At 40.0% G+C, this 19358-nt stretch overlaps 1 protein-coding gene across 1 annotated transcript in view; it reads right to left on the reverse strand.

The window, feature by feature from the left end:
* Nucleotides 1–3316: 3316 nt before the first annotated feature.
* Sptlc3 (serine palmitoyltransferase long chain base subunit 3) overlaps nucleotides 3317–19358 on the reverse strand; it is a 123026-nt gene continuing 106984 nt past the window's right edge. The window contains exons 10-12 of the mRNA XM_050134314.1: nucleotides 17786–17921; nucleotides 11715–11844; nucleotides 3317–7818 (exon numbers count right to left, since the gene is read on the reverse strand). Of these exons, the coding sequence (XP_049990271.1) occupies nucleotides 7672–7818; nucleotides 11715–11844; nucleotides 17786–17921 (413 nt within the window). The 3' untranslated portion in view covers nucleotides 3317–7671. The remainder of the gene's footprint in view (nucleotides 7819–11714; nucleotides 11845–17785; nucleotides 17922–19358) is intronic.

Consider the following 19358-nt stretch of genomic DNA (forward strand, 5'->3'; position numbering starts at 1 on the left):
GGAGACATACATATGAGAAAGGGTTAGCCCTACTAAATGACCACCAGACATTAGTGAGGGCCACTTTCTCCACAACAGGTCAGTCATGAGTATAGGATGTTCATAGCATTGGTGCATGTTGAAGAAATAAATGGCTGTTCTACATAATGCAAAGGGATGAGAATGTTGGAACGAACTGTCTGGAGGGCACGTTTGTAACTTTCAACAGTAAAATCCATTGCTTCTACCTTGTTATTTGGGATTGTTTTGTTGTTTCTCTAGCTGTAAGCACTGAAATCCTTTGTTTGTTCTCGGTGGTGTGCAAGTCCTGAAGACATATTTATGTGAAAACCTTTTAGCCTTCATCTCAGCACTTAGCAGCCTGTTTCTTTTTGTTTTGTTCCAGCACCAGGGAAATGGTTCTTTTATTATTTATTTGATATTTTTCTGCATTCCGTGCCTTCTACTCATCCATTTTAACTTATCTGATGGCTCTTGGCCTTCCTTATTGGCAGCCTGCATCTTTCACATCCCTTCCATCCTTTTGTTTGTCCTTTGCTTTGCAGTCTAAGCGGCATTTAAATGTATTTCTTGTTTTCTATTGATTTATATTCATCCAATATTTAAATGCTAGGTAACATTTAGTGTATGTGAATGTCGTTTCCTTTTTAGTCAGCTTATTCTTATGGATCTATCTTGATGAGATTAACCTACATGCGCCACACTATAACATCTCAAAAGTTCTCTCTGAAAACTGTCTGTGTCTGCCAGTGGATGCTTTTCCTTTTCACCTTGACGACTCTTTTGACTATTGACAGTTTTCCTCTCATATCTGAAAAAAATCCCTGAACTTTTATACTTATAATGAAGGATCATATTGGTTAATGCAAGTTAATCATGTTTCCTTTCTGCTTGGCACTTATAAATCAGATGTGTGTAATAAAAAAATCAATTTAATTTTCAAAAAGTTTTCATCTTACTACATATAGACTTACTTCAATGAAATATTTTAATTTTTCTATGTAATGTATGGGTGACTGATATATGCCAGAGTTATCAAGTTATAGGATCATTTACGTAGGAAATGTCTTAATATTTAACTGGTCCTACTTAAAACTGTCTTCAAACCTTTTTATAAGTTTTTATTTTGAAGTTTTACTTAAGGACATTTTTTCTAGCTAAAAAATTTTCAGAGCTATTTCAGTGCGTTTTAAACATCAGCATACTACTTTACATATAGTAGAAAAATTCGCTGTTGTAGTCGTCTATAGTTTGTGACTGTGATTTACCGATGTTTTATGTGTGTGACATTTTAAAAAGCTGCGTAAATTATATAAAGTCGGTATTGACACTAAAAAAACAGTAGCATGATGACAACAATTATTTACAAAATATAGGGAAATCATGTATTGCTGTTCAAGCAACTTTTTTTTATTCTTAAAAATAAAATCTCAGTGACTGGCAACTTAAACTTATTGAACATTTTCCATTTACAGGATGCCATGATCTCTTCCGCGCCCTCACACTGACACCCATTCGTTTTCATCTACCGCCCTTTATTCCCACTTGGGATGGCAGGCAAGGGGCAGGGTAGACTGAGCTCACCACAGTCAGGCCATTGCCACTCTGCTCCTTTTGGTCTTCCTGACACATTTTCTCCATGCATGCTTTAAATCTGGAAAAAAACAAACTTTTGGGCCGGAGAAACAAAGAAGCTGCAATTTCCTTGCCTTAGTCCTTGGCCCGTGATGAAGTAGAGAGCACAACGTGGTGATTGGAGCCAGACTTACCCTTGGCCATGGGCATTGCAGCCGACCCAAACCTAATTAAGAAAGATCCTGAATAAACTTGGGTGAGAGCCAAAATCACTAGGCCCTTCAATCAATATTTTTGATATAAAAATTAGCATCTGGCCTGAATAAAAGGCAGTACTGTTTCATGCTGCAGGAAAAAAAAATCCTCTTTTCCGTCTATTCTGACCTTCTGTTAGGTATTTCACTGATTTATTTCTATGATAAGGTTTTGGTGCAGCTGACTTGAAAATTTTGGCTTTCAGCTCCTCATTTAGTCCAAAGGCTGCAAGGAGAATTAGAATCACAAGTCCTACCTTAATTCCAAACTGGCATAGTTATCAGCCTTTTCCAACAAGTAGACTGGTTTGACTTGTTCTCTTATTTTTGATTGAGTTACCTTTGTTATTATGCAAAGATTAGCTAAAATAACCCTTGAAGAAAGTTGCTCTAGTAAGAATGAGGACACGTGCCTAAGAAAGCAATACCAGAGTCTTAGAACTCCCCTTCCTGCTCCGTGAGTCAATACTGCACACTGTTGCCTTCCAAGAAACCTCTGTAAACTTAAACAACAATCCTCAGGAGACTGTGTGTATAGGAGTGTTTAGCCCGGTCTCTAAAGATCATTGGCTTATTAGCTCTCAGAACATCATATACCTATTTCAGAATGTATTCTTAGCTGTAAACCATGGAAATCCCAACTAGCTAAGGAGATAGAGACACAAAGGGTTCATGTTTGATTCATTTTAATGCTGATGTTATTCCAAAGACTTGTATTTTAATGAGGTTGAAAGGAGGAACAAATTAAGACATCACTGCCTTTTCAAAAGACTCCAGGAAATACTTAGTCATGAAGTGAAATGATTTCCAGGGTTCACTTTAATCTAATGAGGGGGCGAGTGAAGGGGAGGATGAGAAGAGCCTGCTCACGAAGTGACAAGGCTTAGAGCATGATGATAGGTGTATTGGCTTCATCACGCTAGCCTAGTCTACTCTGTGTTTATTTTTTCCATTATAAATTTTAAGTGGGTATCTTAGAAATGAATCTTAAATGACAGGTCACAGGAACCATCTCCAACTGGACAGAATGGTCTTGCTTGTGCTAATGCCTTGTCCTACGCCTCTTCCTGGGAGCTCGATTTGGTTGGTTGTAGGCTAGCTTTGTTCCTTGAGTTTGACTTAGTGCTAAAGGACAACTTCACTGCACAATTCTGCATGAATATATAATGATTACATATTGTACACGAACTGTACCATATTGTCTGGTTTCAGTGGCCTGCTGCTAGAGTTTGGAAAGCTAGACCTCCTGGCTCATGAGTTGTAGTGTTTGCTCATTTCTATGGTGTTAAGTTTCCTGATGGACCAACTTCAAGCCCCCATTGCGATGTCACTTAATGATCTGGAAGGATCTGTGCACAATTGGTTCTCATGAAAAGATGCGCCTCTCTAGCTATGGCTACCTCCACCAGTCACCTCTAGCGAAATTCCTAGGTGAAAATTTCTACCCATTTTTTCCTCCCAGAATGACTGAAACAACATCAACACAAAACCATTTATGAGTTTTATTGTATCAATTTTAGTGATTTGCTTATTAAAGTAATATTTTACAGTAAACTGGTCAGGTCATCTCAAATGTTTCAATGAAACATAAACATATTCACATCCTATATGCTGTATTTCACAATGTCATAAAGTAATATACTACAGCAATTGCCTAAAAACAGTCCCCTCTTGTGTGTGTGTGTGTGTGTGTATGTATGTATGTGTTATGTGTGTGTGTAGGCCAAATGCCAGCCTTGAGTGCTGTTCCTCAGAAACCATCCACTTTATTTTCAGAGAGAGGGTCTCTCATTATGACCTGGAGTAATAAGGCTAGGTGGGTTGGCTAGCAAGTCTGAGGAATATACCTGTTTCTGCCTTCCGAGAGCTAGGATTACAGCTTATATCACCGGGCTTGGCTTTTTACATAAGCGTTGGGGGTCAAGTTCAGCTAGATCTTCATGCTTGCTAGGGAAATACATTCCTGACGCGCTCTCTCTCCAAAGCAGGAAATACTCTCTCTGATTTACAAAACCCTGTGCAGCAGGGTATAGTGTTGGAAGAGAATAGAACACAAATACTCTGTCACTATCTTCGAAATTAGGACTGTCATAAATAAAAGAATGTATTTAAGATAGTTCAAGTATTCATCAGAACTTAGATTTTAGAATAAGAGTTAGAATTTTATATATCTGTTACTTGTGAGAGAAGATGCAGAGGAACATTGTATATCTGAGGAGCTGGCAAGAATAACACTCTACTGCAGAGCTGTGATAGTCAGAAGTTGAACTTTTTAAAAGTATGGAAGCCCTAGTCATCTTGCATAAAGCCTGGTAGCCATGCAGGTCTCAAAAATTCCATGAGATTTACCCCCTTGCATTTTAGAAGTTAAGAGTATATCGTCATCTATTGTTTGCAGATATTGTCAGTGAAGTTTTGATTTTGCTGTCATAACTTTTTGTCATTTTATGGAATTATTTGAGGATTTAACTGGGGTTAATTTAAATTTTCAGTTAGCATTAAAAAAGTATGGAGAGAAAGGAGGAGAATATTAAAAGAAAAAAAAAGGGGGGGCATCTTGTGAAGACCTTTTCAATTGGGTCTGTTTTTCATAGAGACAGATATTCCTTAGAAAATGGCCCACTGAGGAGGAAAGAAGCACCAAGTAACTTCATCTCAGTTTACTAGTATAAACGCCCTTAGACACCAACAAAGAATCAGAAAAGTCCCCTGCTGTGTTCCAGGAGGCAACTGGTCTACTGAAAGCTCTAATCATGCTTTACAAATTCTGGCATATGTTGGAATTACCTGGCGAGGCTTCCTAAAATGTAGTGTCCTGGGAACCGCCGTGATCAGACTCAGTGGTGGTCTGGTGTGACCCACATTGTTTGTCATGTTAACTGGTTTCCTAATCATTTCTGAAGGAGATGGTTTCTGTCAAACCAAAATATGTCTAAAGGCAGTAAAGCTAAGTTTCTGTGACAGGGTCGTGCCATGATAAGTTTGTCATTCCTTCATTATACAAAACTGTCTTCTTTTCATCAGCCTGGAACCTTCAGCTTCTGTTTCTCCAAAAGCTGATTTCTAGAACATCTGTCTCTCTGTCATTCGGTCAGATATTCATCTATCTGTTGATTCTCTTCTTCCTTTTCAAAAAAAAAAAAGTAAAAATGTCCATGTCCATGTATGTGTGTATATGGGTACATACACATAAGGTAGTTGGGATGTAAAACACTATAATTCAGAGAGTCCTTGATCCTAACAGACCCAAACTCTGATTAATAAAACGCAGTGGTTACTACTGTATTGAAATCAGTCTTAATTAACCTTATAAAAATCAATAGTTCTTACAATTTACAACTTTCTATATGATATATACTCATATTGCTACACAATGGAGTCAGGGTCTCTCCTCACTCAGGAAGCATTCCACTGGAATTAGAGTTCTTTTCCTAAGTGTATATTCACTGTAGACTCTGACAAAAAGTAAGTCTTTTCATATGCGTATGGAAAGGTCACAAGTTGCTACAGGACCCTCAGATCTTAATGAAAAGGGAAGAACCTCCTTCTCGCTCTGTATACCGGGCAGTAAAGTAACTTCTCCATGATTAACTGAAACACAGGTTCCTCCAAGCAAATACTAAGCATGAACGCCCTTACTCGGGAAGATACCTGTCCCTCTGGTGGTTTAAAATCTTAGTGCAGGTGTGACACTGGAGGTGATGATAACAGACAGACCTAGAGAAGAAGGGGGATGCTCACGGTGAGGATGCAGGCATAGATCTCTCTCTGTCCTCTTTACCGCCCTTTTCCCTGTTTTGAACTCCGGTACTCTGCATTTTATTTAGATGATCTATAAGAAACAACTTCATCGAATGCCCATACTGAAAAGAAAAGACCTAGATATATTGTCCTTGCTTCATGCATCTCTGCGACATTTGTTTTCTCTGCAGAGGTGATGCTGCGCCAGTTCACTCGGAAGGACTGAGATCTGCTCATCAGGTCAGTCTTTGACAAGCAGCTGTGCACATAGTACCTATTTTCCTCCTCTACCACAGCGTTCCTTCAGCTTTTCAGCAGTTATGAGGCACTTTATAACTGGGAACCACTTTTTAAAATGATTTATTTTTATTATATTTTAACCATGTGTATGTGTGTGGGTCTGAGTGCGGATATGCCCACATGAGTCATGGTGCCCATAGAAGCCACAGGCATTAGCTGCCCCAGAGCTGGAGTTACAGGTGATTGTGAACAATACAACCTGGGTGCTGAGAACTGAACTCAGGTTGTCTCTGGAAGAGCAATAAGTGCTCTCAGCTGCTGAGTCATCTTTCCAGCCTCAAGAGATTCACTTAAAAAAAAAAAAAGACAAACAAACTCTTATAATCCACCGGGGGGGGGCTATACTTTTTAAAAAGCTTTGCATGAGTATCATTTTGTTTTTGAACGATCTTTAAGCATCATTGTTGCCCCAACCAGCATTGGTGTTGCAGGTTGAATTTCTGTCTCCATGCACAGCATGAAAGCTTGGGCCCATCTGTGTCACACAGAGCCAAAGCTCTTTTGAAGTGATTTGTTTACAGTGTCATTTGATGGAGTGGAATGTTCTGTAACTCATTCGAACTGCTACAGAAGCTTGGCTAAAAGGTCAACTCTGCGCTTTGGAGTTTCCAAGTCTGGGCACCATCTGGGAGCTTGTTAAAGATAAGGTTTTCCACTGGCTTTTTCCATACCAACTAGAACCAATTAGCAGAGGACTAATTTTTCAGAGATGCTCATACCGTTTTGTGTGTATGGGGTGGGGGAAGAACCAGAGGTGCACCGAAGTATGAGATACCACTTCTCAGCAAACCTGAATAAACGTGCCATAGGGGATATTATCTCCTGAACCTGTATCTACAGATACACAGCCTTGAAAGAGACAGAGAAAACTCGCTTTTGAATACTTTGTTTAACCAGTCCATTTGGAAATGAGTTTTTAAAGGGAATCGAATTTCACTAGGTACTCAGAATTCGATAGAAAAATAGGAAGTTATTAAAGCCAAACAAGCTAAACTCATTCTTCATGGCACCAACATCCAGCATCATTTGGGTTGTTTGAATTTTACAGTGTTAGTCTAGGTTCAACGCTGACTTGTGCTTGCTTTCCTTCTTCCTCTTTAGAAAACGAGTCACGAACTTCCCAGTCCTCAAAAGCTTAACAGCAAAATTGTACGAGAGCACCAGCAGGCAAAAGCAGGTTCACTTCAAAGACATCTCTGGTCACTACTGGACCACTTTGCATTTTCTCGCAAGCATTAATTATGTCTTTTGATACCTGTCTTTGGATAAAGTCGAAATGTGGCAAAGAGTAGATGCAGCATTGCCTTCTGTCCTTCCTGGATCTTCCCACGACATGTAGGGACTGTTCCTGGTACTGTTATGGGTGGAACAAGAGACTCAGCTCCTCACTGTCACTCTTTCTCATGTGTGCAGATGGAATACCTGAACACACAGTGAGATTACCCAGGTAAAAATCAAAATCCTTTCATTTAGTTGGAGCCCTTGTGGGAATATGACTCAAAAGCTGGAGAGTAGCAGCTAAAACACAGGCTCCTTGCCATGAAAGCACACTCTAAGAAAAGCATGCTTTACGTGTTTCTGGCAGACGAGAGGGAAAATGTAAATCTAGAATTATATGTTTTTGATTGTGTTGCAGTGGGTTAGAGACATTAAAGAAATGACTATTTCCCTCACTCGATTAAGCTGCATTGGAAAATAAAACCACCCTGAAGAAGAGGTAAAATGCAGTCATGCTACTTGTGAGACAAAGGGGGAAGGAAGTCTTCTGGCAGTCTTTTCATCCCACTCAGAGCCGGGAAACTTAGGCTTCAGGCTCAATGCTCATCTCATCAAAGCTTGCTTCTTTGTCAAAACTCTTCTCATTGTAGAGGGCAGGGTGACCAGACTTCTTGTATGGGAAATACTTCACATTCAGGAGGTCGCCGAGTTTATCAACGACTTCTAAAACCTGCAATGAGATGTCCTTGCATAAGTTATCTTTAAACTCCGAAGTCGCCTACTATACAGAGCCCAGGTTAATGGGCAAGCTTCCCAAAGACCCATAACAATGTTGTGCCAGCAAAGTTCCATGTCATTAGGTTGTGGTTTGTAAGTCCTAGAAGAACTTTAATGAACTAATCAATTTGTCTGTGTGGATACATGCATGTGTCCAGGTGTATATGCACGTGTGTATACACAAATATGATGGTCAGACGACAACCTTGACTGTCGTTCTTCAAGAGTCTTCCATCTTGTTTGTTGAGATAGGGCATCTGGAGCTTGCTGACAAGTGATTCTCGGGAATTCTCTTTCTCCCTTTGCCTCTCCAGTGTTAGCATTACGAGCACATGTCACTACTCTAGGCTTTATAAAACGTGGGTTCTGGGAACTGAATACGGGCCCTCATGCTTGCATGCGAGCATGTTTCCAACTGACCTGATCTACCTAAACATACTAGAAAAAAATTGGATGGTTATTCTTTTTATTTAATGTTTTAACTCAGCCTTCTGAATATTCTATTTTAGCAGTGTGAGGAGGAGAGGAACTTAGATGTCTGACTCTCCTAAACCTTTTATTTATTTTAAGACCTGCATATGACCTCATAGAAGAAAATAATAAGGTTGCAGAATACATTGGAGATTATGTCTTTATAACAGAGTAAACCAACAAAATACAACACTTGGGGAGCTAATAGCTGCATCTTCAATCCTCTCAAAGCTTACTCCTAACACTTATTTTTAAAATGCCATTTCTACATACCATGCAATAACACAACTTAGACTTACAAAAATCAAAACTACACATATTTCAATTTTATATTAAAGTCCTTGATGAAGTATGCTTATGGACACTGCTGGGAAAGGGGTTAGAAGGGAGGGAATTCTTAATGCATTGGGTTTATACTGGAGGTGATTTTAAGAAAGTAGACACAAATTCTGCCTTAGGTACCAGCAGGGAGCCACTGGCTGACTATGCACTTTTCTTTTTTATCTGGGGAGTAAAATCATTACAAAAAGCTACAGCTGTCACTAAGGAGTCAGATAAAGAAGATGCTACGCTAGCCTGTGTCTTTTCTGTTCCCTACCTGGTCTCTGAATGATGACCCCTCTTTCTCTCTTTTCCTTTGTAAGTTTTGCATATGTATGTGTGTTTGTGTGTGTATGCACACACATTCAAGGCATACACACACGTGCCTGTGCAAGGAGACCTGGCATAGACAGGGCCAATACTTGCTGTATTGTTTTCCACTTTAGTTTTTGAGGCAGTGTCTCTGACAACCTGAAATTCACAGGTTCCACAAGATCCAGGACTGTGCCAATCTCTGCTGCTCTGGTGCTGGGATTACAGGCACCCATGCTACTGTACCCAGTTTTTTACGTGAATTCACACTTATGTCCTTACGCTTGCAGATGGCTACCACCTCCCCAACCCTCTGACTGCCTTTGTCTAATATTGTTTATATTCTACTAGTGTTCATGTCCAGTTGCTAATCTGGTCCCCTGACTAGTCAACAGGTTCCAGTTTCCCCTTATGTTATATTAAATAACTGCTCGCGTGCTTGCATTGAAATGGGTATGTGATCTCATAAATAACCATCGAGATGATATATCAGCGCTTCTAGCATGTCAGGGGTTTCAGAGCCATGAAGAAGTTGCAAAAAGGAGCCCAGGATCTAATTACTACAGACAGAATTGGTTATACTTGAGGTCTTAATCTTGTTTGGACCACAAGAAATGAAATCATCTCTGCTACCCATCCCATTCCTGCCACCTTTTGGAGCTAACTCACTGTTTATATCTTCCTTTTGGTTTCTGTAAGGTTTCCTCATCACTGCCTTCTGACTTTCTTGTGTAAACAGGCACAAGCTTTCTTCCACTGTCTTCCCTTTCTCCTTCTCATCCTTCTTTTTGTCTTCTCTTCTTTTTATCTTTCCCCTCTGTCTTTCTCCATTTCCTCTCCTTCCCCTCTGTCTTTGTCTTAGATGATCTCTCTTGGCTTTCTCCTTTGTCTATTTTTCTCTCTGTCTCTCCCTCCTCCCATTCTGTCAGTACCCTTTCCCCCCATCTTTGTCTTTCTCCTTCCCTAGCCGCTCCATCTCTCTCTCTCTAGAGTGTGATTCACCCTTAAACGATATTCTTCATCTTCTTATTCATTGTCTTCTCATTTCTGTTCCCAGCATTCCCATAAAATCTCTTGCTCTAAGGAACATTAAGCTCCCATGAATTAATTCAATAGCTTCTTCCCTTCTCTTACCCTATTTGAACCTTCTTATATTTAGGTAACATTTCTGTCCTTTTTCTGGAAACTGGTGTTTAGTGTACTTAACAGTAGAGTATTCTCCATCCTTCCTGGCAGCTTTAGCTCTGCCTAAATTCCTACCTATTTCCCACCTTCAATTCCATCTCAGAATGTATATGTACCATTGGGGTTTGGCCTGACCACTCTTACTTCTTCCTTAACAATTAGGCTTTCTGTCCTTGACTTTATCAACTCCTCACTTCCAAAACCTACAGTAGTCCTAGGCTTGCAATATTTTCTGAGCTCTCCAATCAAGTTCCACTTTCATCAGTGGCACATACTCTTAAGGCATGGTGCATTCAGCACTTCACCTTATTGCTCCATTCTCATTGAAGGTGATCTGATCCTTCCAGTCTGCCTTCTCTCATCTACTGCTTCACCTTCATCCTTCTGTTCAGTAAGACTAGAGATCTAGAGAATTATCTTTGGCCTTCTCTGCTCAGGAATCCCCTCCATCGAATTACTCGTCAGATCTTGGCAACTCATGCATTCCCAGTTTGTGTTCATAGGTTCATTTCAGTGGTTATTTTTACTGCCATTGGAACTCTTGCCAACTTTGATTTTGTTTCAAATGACTTCATTTCATTTTTTTCCCTCAAGGTTCTTTCCTTCCTAACCCACTTGTCACACTCATTTTACTGTGACTGATCATGTTGCTTTAGTGGTCAGAACGACTAAATAATGCTCTGTAATTGTTCTTTAAGAAGGTCCAACTGAAAAGTCACTTTCTTTGTGACTATTCACCATTATAATAATTCACCCACATCTTTATGCTCCCACAGGTTTCCTTATTTTCTTTTCATGGTTAATTTATTCTGCCTGGAATTATTAGTTTGCTCTTAATTTAGTTTTTCAATATTATCTAGTCTTTTTGTCCCAGGTTTTGTTGTATATGATACACACACAGCACTGTTTATAAAAATTCATTGATACTAGTCTTTTCTATAAAATCAAAATTCTGACTTTAATCAAATCATCAGTAAATGCAGTAAATGGATTTCTTTCTTTCCTTCTTTTTAAATTGACAAAATAAGAGCTTAAAATTTTTACACTCAGGTTCATATTTGACACATAGGGAAGGTTCCCCCCCAATTTTCCTTTTTTTTATTTTCTTAATTGATTTTATTTCTCTGCTTCCCTCCCTTTCTCTCCCCTCCCCTTGAACCCTCTCCTGTGGTCCCCATGCTCCCAATTTACTCAGGAGACCTTGTCCTTTTCTACTTCCCATGTAGATTGGATCATGTATGTCTCTCTTAGGGTCCTCTTTGTTGTCTAGGTTCTCTGGGATTGTGATTTTTTGTTACTATCTATTGATTATAGATATTGATATAGATAGATATAGATATCAATATGTAGATATTGATATAGATAGATATAGATATTGATGGATATTGTTGACATATCATAGTCATTTGTTTTATAAAACTACAGGGAGTTTCCTTCATCATTAGTTTTTTTCTTCTAAGCCAGCCACCCTAGAGAAGTTATTGAGATGGCTCAATAAAAGTATTTGCTCAGAATCCAGGGTATCAGAAGTAGTAATTCTGCCGGTAGATGGATACTCACTTTATCTAACATCTCCCGAGTATGTGCTGACGAAAGGCAGAACCGTGCCCGACCTTCTGCCAGGGCAGTGGCTGGAAAGCCAACAACCACCACCCCGATTTTTTTCTTAAGCAAATGTCTTCCAAAAGCACTTAAGGAAAGGAAAAAAAAAGGTTAACAGAGAGAAGTTAGAATCATCCTGCTGAAAAAAAAAAGAATATGGTTAGCTGACTTGTTCTTTTTAAAATGATATTAAGGAAAGGATGGTTCAACTCGCTCCCACACAATGGACCAAGAAATGGAAGATAATTTGCTGTCCCTCATAGCTGAGTGTGTGCTGTTATGGAAGCTGACACACCGGTAAGACAGTTGTCAGTCTGGAGCCTTTGATATCCAGCAGAAAACACTGATGACTGATGCCGGTTAAAGAAGTCTGCACTGATAGGAATGCCTTGAACTGCAGAGTTGTTGGATGAGAAATCAAACAGCTGGTACGATACAATGACATGAGAAATAATGTTCATTAAATGTAAACATGTATGTTCGAAAAAAAAATGAACTGCTTAACTGTGAATTTTTGAAGATGGGATACTTAGTGCCAATAATTTGAAGAGCGTGGTGTAAGGGCTTGTAGAAACCAAGTGAGTGATGGCAAGGGAGGGTCTTTTCATTTGTTTTAAAAATCTTTAGTTATGAATGAATACACCCAGGCGTGCACAAGTGGAATAACCTCTTGCATGGCCTTGAGGGGAACCAGATGATAGGCAAGCAGGGAGGTAAGAGACCCTCACGGGCAGTTGCAGCCTATAGGATGTCAGTCATAGGACTGACTACAAAGCTCTCTGAGGCAGGGGAACCTTTATAAGTTCTTCCTTCCCCTCATCCTTCTGCTTTTTCTTTATTCCAAAGTTAATCTCAGTAATTATTTCAAAGTCTAGAAATCCCCTGTTCTAAGAGCTCAGATCAGGTTCGAATGGCAAATATCCCCTAGTGAGTTCTTTTTTTCTCTTTGGGCTCTGATGCTCTCTGCAGGAAATCACAATTGCGGAGTAGTGAATCTACCCACAGAAAAGTCGGGTCCCCTGGTCCGTTCCTAGCATTAAGAACTTGCTGGTCTATTATGTTAGGCGTGACACTGACAGCGGCATAGCAACCTTCCAGCCATAACTGAGGAGAAAATGACTGAAGCAGACTGTCTACTCTTTCATCCGTCTTGCTATTTAGCTGTCTGCCTTTTGGTTGCCTCGTGCAGGATGCATTCTGTCAAATAAAGCAGCGAAGAACTGCAAAACCTACTGAACACACAACCCTTCTGCCCCCCTGGCTTGGGCAAGGCGAGATTTTTGTCCTTTGATTTCTACTGTGAAGGTTACAAGGCGGCAAAACTTTCTAGCTGAGAAAGTTTGAAAACAGGGGCTGTTCTTTCTGCCTTCTTGATCACCCTATGGAAGGCTGCCCACGGCACTGCACAGGATGAGAGCCGAGGATTGTCTGAGAAACGAGTCAAGTGCTTTTATTGCTAGACTACAAACCACCTGACACATGATCTCAGGCCAGTTTTCAGAGTTCCCCGAAGACCATTTCACTGTCGGTGTGTTTCCCTTTGTACCAAAGGAAGTGAGTTTTGCCAAAGAATGTGGAACAAAATATGCGACTGTTAGTTCGTGAGGATAATCCGGGACCTCCCTGGAACATATCCGAATTAAAAAATTAGACTACTGCAGTGAATATAGACAACTGTATTTTATATAATGAGCCTCTGGGCATGTAACCCCCAAAGCATATTGAGCTGCTAAAGACTAAAAAGCAAGCATCTGAACCAGCAATAAACACGACGATGATAAGCATCAGCATTGCGCTGGAGGCAGCACTATGTCTTGTGTACCAAAGTCTCCAAATGCAAGACAAGGACACATCATGCTCGTGTAGGGGAAGTATAAGCCTGAACCACAGGATAATGTAACATATTATTTATAGGTACGCTTTAAGTTTTATACCTATTTACTTTTTTTTTTTTTTATGTCTTGGCACACGTGTGGAGGTCAGAGAACATCTTTTTAGAGTTAATTTTCTTCTTCCAGTGTGTGGATTCCGGGGATTGAATTCAGATTGTAGGCTTGTGGAGTTATCTTGCCTGCCTTATTTACACATTTTATGGATGACATTACATTGTACTGGAGCACCTAGGATGATTGTACTGTTGTAATACATTTAAACCTACACCTAATCTGAGATCACTTTTAAAAATCTCACATAGGTAGAGGTAAGAAGAAATCTTAATTTATAAGAATATCAAAGATCTAGATTTTTAAAAATTTTATTTTGTGTGTGTATGTGTGCGTGTCAGTAGGTACCTGTGTGTATATGAATGTGGAGGCAGAGGTGAATGTTGGTTGCCTTCCCCTTATTTTATTGTGATATTTGACAATTTCATAGTAAGTACTATATACTATTTCCACCCTGCGCTCCCCACGCCAACTTCTCTTAAGTCCGGCCCACTCCCTCTCGACTTCATTACCTCTTCTTTGTAATTATTACTTTGAAGGATGTGGAGGCTCCTCAGTTTGGCTAGGCTGACTGGCCAAGGAGCCCCAAGTACCTGCCTGCCAGTGTTCCCAGAGCTACGATTACAGATGGGCATCTTATGCTTTTACATGAGTGCTGGGGGTCTGGATCTGGGAGGCACTTTGCTAACTCTCTGTGTTTCCTCAGCCCCTAACATCAACATTTTTAAATATGAAAATGAAAACAAGTGCCTTCACCCTGGCTGATACCACTTTCTCCATGTTTCAAAAGCTTCTTTATACATAACCTTTCAGTGGAAGAGCATCATAGGCACTTTTCTGTCCTAATGGCCGGCACATTTTGAATCGTCAAAGACAACATTCAAGACTGTTAAGCCCACACTCTCTGTCACTTTAATGAGGGGTAGACTAAAGCTTGGAAGATTGCTGCAGGTTTCAGAGCCTCGGTTCATGGGCAGAATTTAAATGACATTTAAATTCTAGTTTGCTGATTACAACGTGGGTGAACCTAAGAAGGTAATCTGACCTTTGTTAGTCTCATAACCCCTTTTATAAACCGGGGGCAAGCATCTTGTCCACCATGCATATCAAAAAAAAGGCTTATTTAGAATATAACCAACATTAGCAATGCTAGCTTCTTCTGAAGAACAACCTTAAGATGCAGGGAACCAGGATCTAGACCCCATGATTGTGTAACTAAGGCAGAGTAGCAGGTTATTCAGTTACTATTTTAGGAGTTCTGCTTTCGTTAACTACAATGCTTATGTTGGAGAGCCAGGCAACCACACCAACTTCATATTATGTTCAGTTGAAACTACTACTAGTTAGTACATCAAAAGAGAGCAGTGATCATAATGGCCAGGAATAACAGAATGCTTACACCTTATCAAGAGCTACGTTAAACTCATGCTTTTGAGGTCTCCAAGACCTCAAGCTGAAAGATAATGGTGAGCTCAAAACCCCACTTGGTGGCTGAAGGATACTGATCCCCAACTTCTGCTCAGTGTGCCTTCCTGGAGCACCCTCTCAAATGCCTGAAGCTATGCTGGGTCAGGTGCGACCTACACATGTGTCCCAGAAGCAGCAGCCAGCATTGTTATCAATGACACCTAGGTAGACTTTGGGACATGTGGAACATTTACAGCGAATCTGGGAAGAGACAGCGTGGTGGCTCAAACTTTGATACAGCTATAAATGAGGTGAATGGCAGGTTGGGGGAGGGGACCACGAAACTCTGGTATATTCTACATAAGTTCTATCCTGTTGCTGTACTGGTTTTGTTTTTGTCCAATGTGTTGGAAATTGGGATTCGATTTAGTCGCTGGCCCCCAGCACATGCTGACAGGGTTTCTTTGGAGAAACCTGTCTAGATTGGACTGAGCAGAACATATGATCGAGGGCTCAGAGAAAAAGAGAAAACAAACATGGATGCTTGTTTACAAGAGAAGGGGAAGAGAGAAGACATTTTTTCCCCTCCAAACTCAGATTGTGGGGACTGGAGAGATGACTCGGTTGGCAAAAGTCATTGCTGCTCCTGCAGATGACCCTTGTTTAGTTTTTCATACACACAGGGCCTTTTCAACCATCTCTAACTGGAAAGCCAGAGAATCTCAAGTCCTCCTCTTGTCTCCATGGGCACATCCATATCAGTAGACAAAACCTCATCCAAACCAAACACAAAATGGATAAAAATTTAGAAATTTAAAAGAGCTCTGCTAAGCACTATAAAAGCAACTAAAGCCATGAAGACAGCAAATCCTGTGTAACTCTTACAAGGAAAAGCTTCGTTCCAGACGCTGCAAATGCCTTTTCTTTTCTGTTTCTTCAGTGCTGGAGATTGGGTGCCAGCTTTAGTGTGTGTGCCAAGGAAGCTTTCTGTCACTAAATTAGATCCTCAGCTCTTTGTTCGGTTCATCTCAGGAAGTGGGCACTAGCTTATCTCATTTCGTACAAGATGAAACTAGTCTTCAGAGGGTTGCTTATCCAAGGTGCTCCAAGTAAGAAGATGGGCCAACACTCTGATTCTGAACCTCTTACCACAATATTAAAAATAATAGTTACATGAAGTATGTTGTATTAGTAAATCTGAAATGTATTTGAATTTCGGGAATATTAGTACACTGTTGGGTAACTATATATAACAATGACATATTGTTTTTTTTTTTAAATATTTATTTATTTATTATTTATACAATATTCTGTATGCCTGCTGGCCAGAAGAGGGCACCAGACCCCATTACAGATGGTTGTGAGCCACCATGTGGTTGCTGGGAATTGAACTCAGGACCTTTGGTAGGGCAGGCAATGCTCTTAACCTCTGAGCCATCTCTCCAGCCCAACAATGACATATTGTATATTCTAAAATCTCAAAGAAGGTTTTTGAATATTTTCACTATGAAGAAATGATAAATGTTTGTGAAAATAGATGTTTCCCCTGAATTAGTCACTATATAAATAAATATAGACATATGTACATATTTATGTGTGTAGATATGTATAACAATTACATAATACCCTATTAATTGCATAATTTTTATATTTTATGTATCAGTGTAAAACAGATGTAATCTAAAACACGCTACTTTTTCTATGAGAGGACTCCTCATTGGATTAGCCACAATTCTAACTTATGAGATTCTACGTCTGCCCCCCCCCCTTCCTCACACTTCTTCCTGTTCTCACTCCAGTGTCGTGCATTATGAAGCTCACCAAGCTCACGCTGAGTGCCTTCTTTTGAGCTATGATAAAATATTAGGTAGACATGCCCTTAGTTTGAAATCTTACAGAGCATTCTCTTTACCCAGTCGTTTTGAATAAGTGCACGTGTTCTTTTGTGCCCTCAAACATTAGAAGCTAGGGGGTTTAGACTGGTGGATACTTAGAATCCCCGTTGTCGCTCCCCGCCTGCCATTACACTGAGCAGAATGGTGCTGTATTCTTTCTCCTTGGACAGGCAGTCCCTTGTTTTTTTTGACCTATGTTTGTGAACAAAGGGCCAACTGATTCTAATGTCACGGCCTACTACTAAAGAACTCACGTGTGTGCTCCGATTGCTTGATGTTTTTCTGTTGAAGATGACACAAGGATATGTTTAGAAGAATCAGGTTTTTGAGAATTTATGATTCTCATCAGCTCTGCATGAGTTCTCAATAGTCTAAGCTCCAACTACTTTTAACACTATGTTTGGTATTATAAATTATTTACCTCTTCAGATGCATGGTGGGTCAAACAGAAAGCTCCAATTCTTCCTGAGGTTATGTGTTGGAGGGATAGTCTTGGGTTAGAAGAAGGCTCAAAAAAAAGCTGCCTTTCTTACAGATGAGATAAATCATTTCCCTAAATTTCCAGAGCATGAAAATGATGTAGAGGGGTGAGTCTTAGCATCTGTCTTTTTTTTTTTTTCTGGAAGTTACATGGAAAATGTCCTGAAGATGCTGGCAGGTGACTCCTGAGAAAGCTGTGTGTCTGAGGTCAGAACTCAAGCACATAATCTAATTCATGCCCAGAAATACGCTATCTGAGTCATGACATACTGGGCATTGGTATGATTCTGTGTTGGATACTCACGATACTTTAGCAGGCATGTACAGGAGCACAGGGATGATGGGAGAGTGGTCATTGCCGTAGATGATGAATCCCATCTCTATGAGCCGCTGTCGGAAGTATTTTATGTTTCTTGTAAGTTGCTGTATTCTCTGCAGACCTGGAAAGAGACAGGCATGACACGCTTTAATCCCTCAAAGGAGGAGGGAAGTAAAGGTCAGGTTGATACAAACATTTTCTGTAGGTTTGCCTCTCAGCCAGGAAGGGCTGGAAATAGGATGATCAGATATAAGTATTGTGTTATGCCTGGGAGACAAAATGGGAAAAGCTTGCTTAGAGATGCAAGCAAGTCGCAGGACCAGTGGAACAGGGTACCTCTTGTGTATATAGTCTAAGCCAAGTGTTTAAATCACAACTCAGGAGAAGGGAGTGTAATAAGAAAGGCATGCACACACACACACACACAAACATACACACAAAATTAGTTGTTGGTAACATTCTTTATCCCAATCAAACCAGCCCATTAAATTCTTAGACTAAGTCTCTAATCAAAAAGAAAATCACCTAACCTCAATTTAAAGAAGTAGCATGCCATGGAACAAGGATGGAGGCAGCTGAGACCAGGGCAGCTTCACTTGTTAGCAGGAGAGAGGGAGAAAGGAGCAGGGAATGTCTGCTTTTCTCAGACAGAAAGGAAAGACAACTTTTGTTTAAAACAGGTAAGGCAAAAGATATTGATACTTCTGTTCAATTCAAAGATCATCCTCTGTCCAAGACATGTACCTCAGTCCCATGGTCACAGTCATAGGATGACAAAGGGAATTGAAGAGAAGATAAAGTTCTGAGGAAATCTGCTTACATCAGTCCTTCCTTGTAGAGGTATTAGTGAACAAGCAAGCCAGAATTAGTGGGCGTTTGCTCAATGAGAATGAATAGGATTCAATATTTTAGGTGTCCTAAATGTTAACTCAGTGTGAGCATTTGGCAGAAGGTTGCTATTCAGCCAGAATTTGTGCCACTGCCAAGAATGTTATTGACTCGGACAAAAGTCCAAGGCACAAGATAGTGAGGGTCTTAAATGAAACTCTTGCATTTAGCCATGGCTAGGCTAGGACATCATTTGAACTTTCTATTATGTGAACCAATAAGTGATCTTGTCTGCCACCTATGAGCAAATGTTTCCTGAATGACAGGAGGTTACTACTTTGTTTAGGTGGATCAAAGGCTATAACAATCCCAATAAATAACATTAGTAGAGTGTTGGTGAGATTGTTCAGTGGATATAGGCACAAGTCTGATGGCCTTAGCTTCATCCCTGGATCCCACAAGGTGGCAGGAAAGAAATAATTTCTGAACATTTTCCTCTTATCTCCACATGCTTAAACACACACACACACACACACACACACACACAGAGAGAGAGAGAGAGAGAGAGAGAGAGAGAGAGAGAACACACACACACAGACACACACACAATTAAATAAATAAATATTAAAAGAATAGAAGCAGCAACAATGATTATAGTCCATATATGCCATCATGGTTACAAACTGGTACCATTTAGAAACTTTTTTTTTTTTTTTTAAATTTATTTATT

Source organism: Alexandromys fortis, unplaced genomic scaffold (genome assembly GCF_014885135.2).
Source record: "Alexandromys fortis isolate MF-2015 unplaced genomic scaffold, M_Fortis_MF-2015_v1.1 scaffold_6, whole genome shotgun sequence".
Lineage (NCBI taxonomy): Eukaryota > Metazoa > Chordata > Mammalia > Rodentia > Cricetidae > Alexandromys > Alexandromys fortis.